At 45.5% G+C, this 14,219-nt stretch overlaps 1 protein-coding gene across 1 annotated transcript in view; it reads right to left on the bottom strand.

Annotated features, from left to right (window-relative positions):
- The window catches only part of pmfbp1 (polyamine modulated factor 1 binding protein 1), a 967,668-nt gene that overhangs the window by 572,032 nt on the left and 381,417 nt on the right, over nt 1–14,219 (bottom strand). Inside the window, exons 11-12 of the mRNA XM_078544531.1 lie at nt 1,545–1,628; nt 1,097–1,243 (exon numbers count right to left, since the gene is read on the bottom strand). Coding sequence (XP_078400657.1) covers nt 1,097–1,243; nt 1,545–1,628 — 231 coding nt within the window. The remainder of the gene's footprint in view (nt 1–1,096; nt 1,244–1,544; nt 1,629–14,219) is intronic.

Consider the following 14,219-nt stretch of genomic DNA (forward strand, 5'->3'; position numbering starts at 1 on the left):
ATGATTAAAATACTAATCAGCAATTTGCAGACAGTCATCTAATCTTGGGGCGCAATTAATAAACATCTTTGAACTTAATTTGTAGTTTATGACATCAACAAAAAATCAAATTACTGCCATGTAAGCTATACTATTGAGGTGATACGAATATAGATAATTATTCATAGTCCATGGGTTGGTGTTCAAGAATGAAAAAGAGGCTTATATCTCTTGCTTCAATCTGTGTACACCATCACTGAGTCTATTGCCGACCTCAATGGAGGATGAATCAGGCCTGTCATGAGATGACAATATAACAATGTAAACTATGGTTTGTCCTAACAGGTATATATTTGAGAAGTTGTTTGTACGTAAAGTACTTTCCCAAAAAGGAATCTTCCTCTTTAAAGAGAATGCATAAAATAAAGGACAATAAAACATCAATAAGTCGAGCAATTCAGATGCTACAACGTGACATTATGATTAATTCGTAAAATAAACAAATGTTAAATCGTGCAAATTCTAAAAAAAATAATACTGTGAAAGAAATGGCCTATATTTCCAATTCTTTTTTGGTTTATTTGGCAATACAAATTTGGACAAATAACTAAAAAGCTTTTACACAGAGGAAAACAGAGGTATTTTCACATCACTGAAGAACTTTGGTAGTCAAAGGTTCAAAAAACTAACATGCCAGCAAAAATATTTCACAAGTTGAATAAATTGTTGGTTGAGGCATTTTAGTTTTACTAGCCCAACAATTAAGCATATTGGCATTTTTTGATTCTTTGCTTTTTTTACATCTTGGCTAAAGAAAATAATTTAAGTGTTGAAATGTAAAATACATTATAATTATTTTTTGAATAGAAAATCTTTATATAGAACAAATATAATAATTTTCAAGTTCTTCTTTGAATTTAGCAAATTACCATATTCCCTCCCAAAAAAACAGATGTACATGCTTCCTAGTGAAATAGAAAATGTCTTACGTCTAAATTAGGTATACAACAGCATTAACTCTAGCTAATGCAGAGTTGAATATATTTTAAACATACAAGCTACAATCAGGTTACTTGCAGATTAAGGCCTAAAGCCTGAGGATACAGTAAATGCCTACCTGTTTTTGGCCCTCTTTGTGCAGCTTTTTGGTGGCATCCAGCTCCTCTTTCAGTTGTTGCAGGCAGCTCTGCTTTTGTTCCAGCTTAGCTTCTCCTTCTCTTAGCTCTGCCTGCAAATGGTAAATCCTTCTTTCCTGTACATCCAACTGCCAATCCACACACAAATTATAGACACTAAATTTTAATATGCTGTATTATTACCATGTTAGACTATATTAAAAAGTCAATAGGAAATCTTGGCAGAATCGCAATGCTTTATATTGTGAAACTATGCTTAAGTCTTCAGGAAGCCAATATGGTGGCACTGAGCAACAAAGCCAATACTATTGATGTCCTTTACAGCCCAGACTCAAATCAGCTTAATCCATTTAGCTTCCTGTAATACATGTCTGTATTATAAATAATTTGTTTTAGAATTAGGAAACAAATGAAAAATATTTAAGGTACCTCGGTTGTTAACCCATCTCTCTTCTCTTGTAAAAGGAGGACCTCTTTACGGAGATTCAGGATTGTACCATCACGTCGCTCGAGCTGGAAAAGAGTTCACATTTGAAGAAAGAATCCACGAATGTCAACCAATGAGCAATTAGAAAGACAAGACAAGATATTGATCTGCTAAGAAAACCACTGCCGCAGCCATACAGCTAAGCAAGGTCCCATTTCCCCAGCTCTGCATTGAAAAGTAACTCTTCATTACCATCTGCCCTTTATTGATCATTGTTAAGTATCACAAAACCTGGCTGAATCCACAAAATCAGGCAGAGGGCTAAAGAAAGCAAGTCAATGGCCCTTCATTTTGGCTTAAGTGAGGAATAAAACCACAAATCTCTCTGATAAATGAAACTAAAAGACCCGTTGATCAATCTAACTGAACAGCATTCAAAAGAGCTTCTCTCGTACAATTAAAGCAATACATACAACTCAAGTTAAAATACCATTACAGCAAACAGGGAATTTACAAAATGATTGCACTGTCCACCATAAACATACAATAAATTTTTTATGGCCATTCGTTCTAAATAGATTCGCTCACTTAATATGTGTACAGAATAAGTTTGTTAATACGGGTTGAGTCATTACAGAACACAAAAGTAACCATGAAACAAGACGAATAATGGACCAAAGTTAGAATCATCAGATTTGTGATGGAAAGGGTATAATGTAGCAATTTAATATCATGTAGATATTTTAAAGCTCTATTTTAATAGAGAATGCATCTTAAAACATGTTATTCAAATAAGAAGCTACAATTCTTTCAAAAATAAAACTGTTCCTCGTACAGATCCTTTTATACAGCCCTGCTGAGAAATTACATAATTGAGGTATAGAAAGCATTAAATGGCATAGACTAAAACAATCTGAATATTATTTTTAATCAGGTTAACAAAATATAACACAAATTAAATTATTAAGTAATTATTTTTAAAAAAATCTTCACACAAAGTGCGATAAAAATTTGAAAAGATCCAGCAGGCAAGGTAATGAAATCAAAGATATATTTAAAAATTCAAAACATAATTGATAATAGGCTGGTTGAATCAAAATAATAGAGGGATTACTTAATATAAGTGCAAAGAACTGCCCAGGCTGGAAATCTGAAGCTAAAACAGAAAATGCTGGAAATACACAGCAGGTCTGGCAACACCTGTGGAAAAAGAAACAAGAGTTAAAATTTCAGGTTGGTCTTTGTTTCTCTCTCCACAGATGCAGCCAGATCTGCTGAGTATTTCTCACATTTTCTGTTTTTATAAAAGGAATTACCTTGATGGGCTTAAAGGTATTTTCTTGTTATTGACTCTTTATTATGTTCTGACAAAACATTGCTTATTATCTACTGAATCACTTGGATTGGTAGCAGGATTAGCTGCATCAGCTGTATCCTGCCAGGGTCGACTATGGTGACTACACAGCCATGTGACCATGAATTGATCCTCTCAGCATACTGTATTTTCATCAAGATTCAATTTAAAATACTACACCTATTCACCTGGCAAGTGGCTGAATTAGAAGGAATTTATTTGAAAAATAAAGTAAATGATTGTTCACTGAAGTGCTTGATTGGCAGGACAACATTTGTATCTATAACATTAATTCTAAATTGATCTTTAAAAAGGAAGGGATCCCAAATTCGAAGAGTTGTTAACTTGCAAAGTTCTACTATAGGTGAATATAGTTACAATTTCGCCAGGATTTTTAAATGTATTTTCAATCATTGAAAATTAAATATTTTAAATTGTTTAATTTGGTATAGCAATTAATAAAATATATAAAAATAGCAATATGTTGAGAAAAATTTGCATTAATCCCAGGGCCAATCCCATCTGAAAGTGAATTTTGGCATGCTGAAGTGCATTAATAGACTATGCACTAAGGAATGAAGTTTAAGAAGAATATAGAAATGTCACATAGATTGACTACACTGTTGTGAGCCTTGACTTGACTGTGCCAAATCTGCAAAGATGATCTAGCAATCAATGCTGCAAAACTTTGGCACTTGCTAATGTAGAAAAATTGTTGATTACAACCATCATCTTTCTCAACTCTATTCAGCAGTCAAAAGTTCATGAAAGGAGACATACCATCTCAATGCCCCAGGGCTATGATTTAATCAAGAAGTCATTGTCATTCCAACAACTAACCAGTAGTCAAAATATCTATCATGACATTTTTTTATAATCATGGAGTGCTCTTTTGGGAATGGAAGACCATTTATACTCAAAAACAGCAGCAATTATTTCAATCATATGCTCATACATTAGTTCCCTGCATAAGGCAGTGTATTTTCAGTCAAATCCTTTCTACTCAGCATAAGACTCTCTCATGGACAGCAATTATGTTTGCGCTAATATGTAAAATACCCTTTCTTGTCACATGACATGCGGAGAATCATATCAAATACATAATTGGCCTCAGGACAGTAAAGTGACAAAATGTTTCATCGGTATGATATTAAATTCAGCAACAATGACAAACCACACAATATATAGCAAAATAAGGTCTTCTCAGCAGCAATATATTTCAGGGTTCTACTTAATAGATAAACCACTGCTCCTCTGGAAAATAGGCCCAGGGTATTTTAATTCTTGGGCTCCATTCCAATCTCACAAGCAGATTTCCGCCTAGTTCATTGTCATATTGCGAAACCTGCCTATGTGTGGACTGTAATTTCTGGCAAGTCAGCAATAGGCCTATTTAAAGTACCAACACATCTCTTAGAGTGAGGTTGCATTGCCTCCTGGACAAATGTTGTGACACAAGTATGTCGAGGATGCAATCCCTCAAGTCTCTGGAGCCTTCCTGGGGGACTGCTGGAAAAAAGAATGGGCAGGAAAGTTTTCTTTCTAATTCAGTGGCAGGATGGTTCCAAAACACTATGTCCACCAGGCACTGAGAGGCATTGCTTAGTATTCTGTTTGCTTAGTAAATTGCTGTTCAGCAACGACTGGATCAACAATCACTCTGAGATTTCTTTCAGCCTTTCCCCTAATAATGTCTCTCATTTCCTTCCAGTGTATTAAATGTTGCACTTATCTGCATTTCAATTATCATCATTCAGCCACTTCAAACTATGGTCCAGATCAGGGGTCTGCAACCTGCGACTCTGGAGCCACATGCAGCTCTTTAACATTGCATTTGCATCTCACAACCATTTCCAGTCGGATCATATTAACATGGAAAAAGCTTAGAAAAAATTAAGTCAAGAAAAGTAAGTGCCGTGTTTTTATTGTGAGGATAAAAAGCTCATCATTATGCTGCACTTGACGGTTTCAAATGATTTTGTTCAACAAAAAATATCATCATGCTCTAAATAAACCAGTTTGATGGTATAGCTACAACATGGTTATGGATTATGCCTTTGGATCGAGGAACAGGTTTTATGGTTATGACCATTATTATTTCTAATATAGCCAAGACGATAAATTATTCAGTATGCTATTTGGAGCTATTTTTCTTATCACAAGAATCAATAACTGAAAAAATATTCTTAATTCTATGCATCTAAACTTAGGCCAAAATTTTCCGTTGGGCAGGCAGAGCAGGAGTGGCCACAGGCGGGCACGGGCCCAACGCATTTCCAACTCTCGTGGATAGCGGGAGTGTGCAGGCTGCAGCGGGCGTGCACAGACTGCCGGGTCCAATGGCGACTCGGCAGTCTGTTAAAAAGGCCTGGCGGCCTCCTGTAGGCTGCTCACAATAGCCACCTGGAGATCCAACCGCAGGGGGTTTGCTCAGCATGGCACGCTGGAGGGAACAGCGGAGGAGCAGGGCAGGCTGCAGGGTCTGCCACAGGAGCAGGGCAGGCTGCAGGGTAGGAGAGGGACAATGTGCCCCTCGCTTTTCTGATGATTTCCTTGCTGCCCTCCTCGAGGAGGTGGCAGCACGGCAGGAGGTGTTGATCACCCAGGATGGGAGGATGAGGCCCCCCCACATGACCAAGCGTGCATGGAAGGAGGTGGCAGTGGTGGTGAGCTCCCGCGACGTGGTGCGGCGCAGCTGGATCCAGTGCTTTAAGCACTTCAACGATTTGATTTGTTGCGCTCTGGAAGGGTGAGTACCATGTTGGCATTAGCCTTTGAGGCCCCCCCCCCACCCCCCCCACAAGTCTTACTGTCGCGACTGCATTGAATCATGTTGGGAATTTTTCATATGCTGGGTGGGCAAGCAGATAGTGCCCATGCTTAGATCAGCCCGAGTGGTTCATGAGGAGATGAGTTCTCCCCTGCACCATGTGTTGCTCTTAGTCGCATATGACTAATCTGGGGGCAACCTGCAGGAGATGCAGCTAGGCGCATACTCAGAACTCCAACACATGTCCTATTCACAGTGATGAGATTATGGAAGGGGAGCCTCAAGGTCAAGTGGCCAAGAGCCATCTACTGCCCTCGATGCTGCACATAGTTGGGCCTCCTTGCTATGGGAGCTAAGACTGTGTGTTTCCTAAAGTGGTGGATGCAGAATGTATCCAAGGTGGCCCTTGTGGGGGGTTGGGAGCAGGCGTACTATCTTTGTGTGACTGATCAGCAGTAGTGTGGAGAGGAGGCACTGGAGGCCTGGTATGGGCCACTGTGGTTGGGGTGCGGCATACGCATGCAGAGTCCATGTGCAATTAGCCCCAGTGAATGGTCTTCTCTGTTTTTCAGGAGAAAAATGCTCACAATGCCTGTGAGAGTTCACGGACTGGAGGCAGCCAGGCCCAGCTGATGATTTTAAGCCACTTTGAGCATAAGGCTCCACTTGGAGCTTGAGAGGCGCCATGCACCCAGGTCCACTGGTGTCGGTGAGGCGGGGTGTTTGAGGTCAACAGTGACATCTGCTCTGTCTTCCCACCATCCATAGCACTGATGATTGTTTGAATCGTTATTGTTGCAACATTGCTCATTCAGACTGATAGAGTCAGACGTGTGGCTCATAGAAAAGGTCCCTCGGCCCTTCGAAGATGCGCATGTCAAGCACCTTCCAAAGTCACCTTATCCCATTTCTGACCACTATCCCCATGGGCTTGTATGCCATGGCATCGCAATTGCGCATCCAAATACTTATTACATGTTAGGAGGGTTTTTGCATCCACCACCCTTTCAGCCAGTGCATCCCACATTACTATGTGCAAAAGTTGCTCATCACCTCAACTGTCAACCTCATGCCCCTTACCTTAAATCAATGTCACCAGGTTACTCATCCCTCCGCCAAGGGGAAAAGTTCCTTTCTGTCGATCCTATCTATGCCCCTCATAATGTTATAAACCTCAATAATGTCACCCCTCAATTTCCCCTGCTCCAGGGGAAATATCCCCAGTCTATGCCTTGTCTCCTCATAAGTCAAACTCTCCAGCCCAGCCAACATCCTGGTCAACGATCACTGCACTCTCTCCACTCCAATCACATCTCTCCCGTGAAGTGCATATCATAACTGCACACAGAACTATAGCTAGGCAGCATTTTCTGCACCTGCAACACAACCTCCCTACTTCAATATTCTATTCCTCAGTTAATAAAGGCAAGTATGGCATTTACCTTCTTAAATGCCTTATGTATCTGTCCCGCTGCCTTAACGGGCCTGTCGACATGCCCAGCAAGGTCCCTCTGACCCTCCTTACTTTCCACGGTCCTACCATTCCTCGTGTATTCCCATACCTTGTTTCTCCTGCCCAAGTGCATCACCTCACACTTATCCACATAACATTACATTAGGCATTCCTTAGGCCATCTGTCCAGCCCATCTGTATCCGCCTGTAATGTTAGGGTCTCCTCCTCACTATTTGCCATCCCACCAATATTCTTCTTCATAGGTTCTAGAAGATTGAGCGCATAGTGAGCCAGAGGGAAAGGGATGAAGTGTGTCACTGTGTGCACGCTAACTGATCTACTGTCCTTGTTGTTAATTTCAGCATCATCAGAGCCTGTCCACCAGGAGCAATTGCAGATGCCCCCTCTCACACCTGAGGGCCTTCAACTGTCACCTGCGCCACACCATCTCTGTCAGGCAGGCACCAGTGCAGATACTAGCGCCTCGGTGGGCATTGCAACATTGGCTAGTGTCCCGGGGCACAGTGGAGAGGGCACTTCACAATCACTGAAGGAGCTGGCAGAGACAGAGAGTGCCAATGGTGCCAGTGGCCAGATGACTGCAGGGGACCAGGCACATGCTGAGTTGGGGCGTGATGATATGCCTTTGGAGCCATCCGCGATGCAACAGCTGCAGGAAATGCAGCCGGGTGTGCAGGAGCATCTGGGAGTGTTGCATGAGACTATGCTTCGCTTGGTGTCCGTGGTGGAGGAGTCCACGTGGAGCATTAGTGATGCAATGAGCCTCATGTCAGAGCGTCATGCTTCCTCCATGGAGAGAGTGGCGACTCTCGTGGAGGGGGGCTTCCAGAAGAACAAGCAGCTTCTCCTGGGGTTACGTTCAGACCTGCAAGCCCTCACAGCGCCAGTGGCCACAGTTGGTCATTGCCAATGTGGGAGATGGTGTGGGCTTCAAGCTTCACAGCTCGTTGCCCATCCTTCGATGGTGAGCAGGGAGGTCCGGGGCGACATCACGTCGGCAGAGCAGCTGCCTGTAGTATCTGCGGGCTCCTGTCACTGCGCTCCAGATGAGGGCAACAGCTGCTCCGCCCCTCTCCCAGTGACCACTTCATCATGTGAGGCTGCGACGACTGGGAAAATGCCAGCTATGGACCTGGCAGATCCCTCCCAGGTCAGGCCAGCACAGGCTCCATGGGCCAGAGGTCGGCTGCCAAGGTCATTGAGGCCAACAGGTCAGCAGGCTGTCTCAGATGCCACTCTGAGCAATGGGGTGGCACCAAGATGTAGCACCCATAAACGTAAGCAAAGGGCACCTTAGGCACACCACGGGTTTCTTACTGGTGCTTTTGTGTTGGCCCTAGATTAGGGAATTATTATTTGTTTAAGCTTGAAAAATGTTTTGGTTTGATCTTGTGTGACCTTATGATGGTGAAAATTAAAACCAGATGTGTTACCATGGCGGAGGGTGGCTCCTTTGTTTTGCATTTGTATGTTTTACATACATGTCATGAGTGTTTGAGTGGACATTGAGGTTTATGTCCAAAGCCCTTAGTTGCAGCTGATGAAGTGGCAGATGTAGCACTTAAGTGCAGACTATGGAAGCGCCAGGCAAGACTGGTCCTGCTGATCCATTTGTGTTGTGCTAGCTGAAGGTTCATTGGATTAAAGTGTCCCCGGTGTCCCTGCCTCCTTGGTGTAGTCCCAAGTCAGCGTTTAGCCCCTCATCATTCCCCTGTGCTTCCTCATCCTCAGAATCAGTGCTGGACTCATTGTGTGCAGCCGCATCCACTGTGTCAACGTCTTCATTATCTACTGCGTCCCCTCTTTCCAGCGCAAGATTGTGGAGAGTGCAGCATGCAACCACTATCACCGACACACGATCTGGGGGGTACTGGAGTGTGACCCCTGAGTGGTCCAGGCATCGGAAGCGCATCTGGAGAAGATCGATGGCTCTCTCCACCACAGCCCTTGTGGAGGTGTGGCTCATATTGTAGCGCTGCTCAGCTTCTGCTCTTGGATGGCGGAGAGGTGTCATGAGCCACCTTCGGAGGGGATAGCCCTTGTCACCCAGCAGCCATCCATCAAGCCGAGCCCTGGCACCTGGGAGTGTCTGAGGATGTAGGCATCGTGGGAGCTGCCTGGCTACTTTGCACAGGCTTGTAGAATCAGCATCCTGTGATCACACACTATCTGCACGTTCATGGAGTGGAAGCCCTTCCTGTTGATGAAGGCACCGGGCTCACCTGCTGGCGTCTTGATGGCCATACGTGTACAGTCTATTGCACCTTGGACACGGGGGAAGCCGGCAATGGCTGCAAAGCCTCTGGCTTGCTGTGTCTGACTTGCCTGGTCCCAGCGGAAGTGGATGAAGGTCAATGCACGCCAGAACACAGCATCTGTGACCTGCTTGACACAAGTGTGGACAGCTGATTGGCAGACACCACAAAGATCACCCACCGAGCCCTGGAAGGAGCCAGAGGCATAGAAGTTGAGGACAACTGTGACCTTCAGAGCCACTGGCATGGGGTGTCCACCCACACAGTTAGGAGAGATCTCAGGGCCAATCATCTTTCAGATGTAGTGTACTGTCTCCCTTGACAGCTGGAGCCTCCTTCGGCACTGCACCTCAGTCATATTGAGGTAGCTGCTTCGCCGCCTGTATACCCTGGCAGCAGGATAGTGGCGTCTTCTGCAGCCCCTTCCACCTTGGACTACCTCTTGGCCCTGCGCCCCTTGTGCCTGCGCCTGTACTCCCAAAGGTGGCTCTCCTGGAAGCTGATTGTGCATTCCTGGCTTCCTCCTTATTCAAGCCCTCCCTTCTTCCTCAGAGGAGCTGCCTCCAGTGGACATGTCAAGACCCATACCCAGGCTTTTGGAAGGCCTCCGGAAAGCTGCAGGCCCAATAAAGATTACTGACTGCAGATTGCTGACCTGAAGGTTAAAAGTACACAGAAAGCTGCTGGAATTCGTTCTGAACTGCTACAGATCACACAGGCAAGTTTAAAATACTTTCTGCAATAAATACTCACAGGCCAGATTGATGACCCCACTGAGCCCTCTTATCCCACCCGTGGAGGAGTTTGATTAAAAAGTCTCTTACCCGCCTGCCTGTTGCGCCCGTGCCCCAACCCGAAGATCACACGGGCACCTGAAAATCGGCGTCAATTGCTGAATTAAGGGCCTTAACTAGCCCGTTAATTAATGGCGGATGTGCGTTGAACTTCATCGCGCACCCGCCCAGCGAAATATCGTGATGGCGCGCGGTGATGTCGGGACGCTCGCCTGACGTCACTGCGCGTCATTTTACATGCTGACGTGCCAGGCCCGACCCCTGCACATCAAGCAGAAAATTCTGCCCTTAAAGTTTGCTGTACAGATGACTTTACTGACAAAATTTTAAAAAAGGTGTCAAAATACACCGTAACTCAGTTAGGTCAAATTTAATTTCGATTTCTTTTCTAATGATACAGAAATTCAATACACGTATTTTATTTACTATATATGCTAACTATGCATTCTATCAGAGACACCTGGCAATTCGCCAAGTATTTCGATCAGAAATGCCAAATTTTTGTCTTGTGGCTCCCAATTAGGCAATTATTTATAAAAAGGCTCTTCAGGTGCAAAGATTGCTGACCCATGTTGTAGATCCTTCAACAATTCTGTCCCATTATGAACTCAGTCAAGACCAGTAACTTTTCTTTTGAGAAAACAGAATCCGAAATCCCAGTTATTTACTAATAGAGGGAAGCCACAAAATTCCATGGTTTAAAACAGAAGAATTTTTAGTATACAATAGTCAAACAAAGCAAATATTAAACACTATCTTAGCTAACCACCCATACTCTAAAACTCAGAATCAACATACGTCAAATATGAATACACAGACAAATTATGGTGTCCCCAATTAAAATGGTGGAAATCAAAAGAAGAAGAAGAACAACATCAGAATTTGGGCCTGAAAAAAATCATGAAATCAAGTTAAATGATGAATTAGTAGATATTTTAAGCTAATTTATTTCAATGATTGTTTTTAAAAACGTTTTCCCAGAATATTTTAGTTTCTACTTTCACCCCGTGCGTATACCCCGATCTTTGATTTGCTATTTGCAAAAAATTTTTAGAAGTGATTTTATTTTAGTGCTTTTAGTTTCCAGTTTGGGGAGGCATCTGTGAAAGTCCTTTAATGTGATTGGCTGCTTGGGCAGCCTGATGATATCACTGCTGCTCTAGTCTGTGAATGTCCAGTAAAAAACATTGCAATCTATTATGTACCACAGCACAGCAACAGGGTCTGAAATTCTTGTCTGCGAGAGGTCACTAGATCTCTCAGAGAGGCTTACTTGTGGTCAGCTGTTAGTGCCCTTTCTTTGCGAGTGACCGCTAGATCCGGCCCCCATTATGTTTTTCTAAGTGCCTGTTACCACTTTCTCTCTGAATTCTAGCATTTTTCTGGTAACTGATGTCAGGCTTACTGGCCTCTAGTTCCCCCACTTTCTCTCCCCCCCTTTCATGAATCATTGTGTCACATTTGTTACTTTGAAGCTTACTGGGACTGCTCCAGAAACTAGGGGCAGAATTTTTCAGTTGGCGGTAGTGGGTGGGGGCGGTTGGGAACCTGACTGCCGCCCCTGATCGGGTGCGCACCGTGATTTTGTGCGGGAGGCCAATGTCTGCCGGGTCCAATGGCAACCTGATGGCCTATTTAAAAACAGTGCAGGTAGCCATCCTAAGGCTGCCACTGATTCTAGTTAGAAGCTATATGATGGAGAACGTCTTCGGAGAGCAGGCCAGGCGGGAGGGTAGGTCGGCAGGGCAGTCAGCCCCGATGTTCTCCGATGAGTGCCTCGTTGCCCTCTTTGAGGAGGTGGCAGCATGCCGCGAGATCCTGGTCCCAAGGGACAGGAGGAGGAGGCCGCCTGACCTAACAAAACATGCCTGGAAATAGGTGGCATCACGGGTCAGCTCCCACGATGTGATGAGACGCACCTGGGTGCAGTGCCGCAAGCGGTTTAATGACCTGCCATCGGGAAGGGTGAGTACCGTGTTGGCATGGGTCACTTAGCACAGCAGTTAGGTTGGCGCACCCCCCGCCCCTCCCCCACACCTCAAAATTTTGCTTTTTTATTCATTCATTCACAGGATGTGGGCTTCGCTGGCTGCGTCAGCATTTATTGCCCATCACTAGTTGCCCTTGAGAAGGTGGTGGTGAGCTGCCTTCTGGAAGCGCTGCAGTCCACATGGTGCAGTTACACCCACAGTGCTGTTAGAGGGCAAGTTCCAGGATTTGGACCCAGCGACAGTGAAGGAACGGCGTAACATTTCCAAGTCAGGATGCTAAGTGACTTGGAGGGGAACTTCCAGGTGGCAGTGTTCCTATCTATTTGCCGCCCTTGTACTTCTAGGTGGTATTGGTCGTGGGTTTGGAAGTTCTTAGAGTATGAGTGGCAAATGTCATGGAGGCAGCATCTGGGCAAGGGGGTCAGCCCTGGCTGCTTCGAATGAGTGTATTGCACTCCAGGGTCACGAATCAGATGAGCCCCACAAGGTTTCCCTCAGGTGGGGGTGGCAAGGCTGCCATGGCAATGCAGGCACGGGGTGGACTAATCAATACTCCTATTTCCTTTCAGGAGAAGACAGCACACAATAATGCTGAGCAGCTGCGGACTGATGGAGGGGAGCCCCACCTCCTGATCATCATCAGATATGAGCAGGAGGCACTGGAGCTGGAGAGGCACCATGCCCCTAGATCGACTGGCCGTGGTGAGTTAGGGGTGCTACTGGGAGATGAGAGTGCACTGAGGTCACAATGTCTGTCATTGCAACCATTCCACTGTAGACTGTATATTGATTTCAGCCTCCAACATGGGATCACCATTGATAATGGAATGAGGAGCGCATCCTGGTCTGGGTGCCAGACATGCACATTAACAGTGTAATGACTTCAACTAATCAAATGTCCTTGTTCTTCCTATCAGCCTCACCAGAGCACGCCCGGTCTCAGGAGGCTGAGGGACCGCTGCTGATCCCTGAGGGCACAGGAAACATGAACGTACCAGCGTCACACCCTCTCAGCCAGGCAGACACCCGCACAGATACCAGCACCTCAGTGGGAATAAGATCATCAGCTAGTATCTCGGAGCAAAGCGGTGAAGGTACTTCACACTCGCTTGAGGTGCAGACGGAGGCAGAGTGCTCAGGGCGCCAGCAGTCGGAGGAATGTTGGGGACCAGGAACATGCTCAGTCGGCGGATGATGATGTGCCTCTGGAGTCGTTCCTGAGGCAGCAGATGCTGGGAGTCGAGCAGGGCATGCGGGAGGATCTGGAGGAGATACATGAGGGAATGCATGCCATGGTCTCCGTGATGGAGGGGTCCATGCGGAGCATGAGCAATGCAATGACCCTCATGGCCAAGCGCACTGCCTCCTCCATTGAGAAAGTGGCGACTCTCATGGAGAGGGTCCTCCAGGAGAACAATCAGGGCTTCCTGCGGATGCACTCTGACCTGCAAGCCCTCACAGCGGCAATGTCCTCAGGTGGTCAGTGTCAGTTTGGGAGATGGATCCTGGGGAGCAGGGAGGTCCAAAGCGACCTCACGTTGGCACACAACCTGCTTGTTGTCTCTGCGGGCTCCTCTCAGGACGCTACTGATGATGGCAGCAGCTCCTCTGCCCCTCTGCCAGTGACCGTGACATCCGATGAGGCTGCAGCGACTGGGGAGATGCCAGCTGTGCCACTGGCTGCTCCCTCCCAGGCAGGGCCAGCGCAGGCTCCACGGGCCAGAGGATGCCCGCCAAGATCATCAAGGCCAACAGGACAGCAGAGCGAGCAGGCTGTCTCCAATGCTGGTACCAGCGAGGGGGGAGCACCTAGACGTAAGCGTAAATGTAAAGCACCTAAGGCACAACACGGGCTTATCACTGGTGGCTTTCTTTTGCCCCACTTTTAAGTTGGTGTGCTGTTCAACACCCTTTCATCTACTTTGATTTCTGTATGCCAAGCTGCAAATCATTAAATGTGTTGATTCTCAACGAGCCACTGGGTGTTTCATTAGTTCTGCAGGTGAAGGGAAACCCATAATGTTATCAGTTACTTGTT

The sequence above is a fragment of the Cetorhinus maximus genome, chromosome 6 (genome assembly GCF_964194155.1).
Source record: "Cetorhinus maximus chromosome 6, sCetMax3.hap1.1, whole genome shotgun sequence".
In the NCBI taxonomy this organism is placed as follows: Eukaryota; Metazoa; Chordata; class Chondrichthyes; order Lamniformes; family Cetorhinidae; genus Cetorhinus; species Cetorhinus maximus.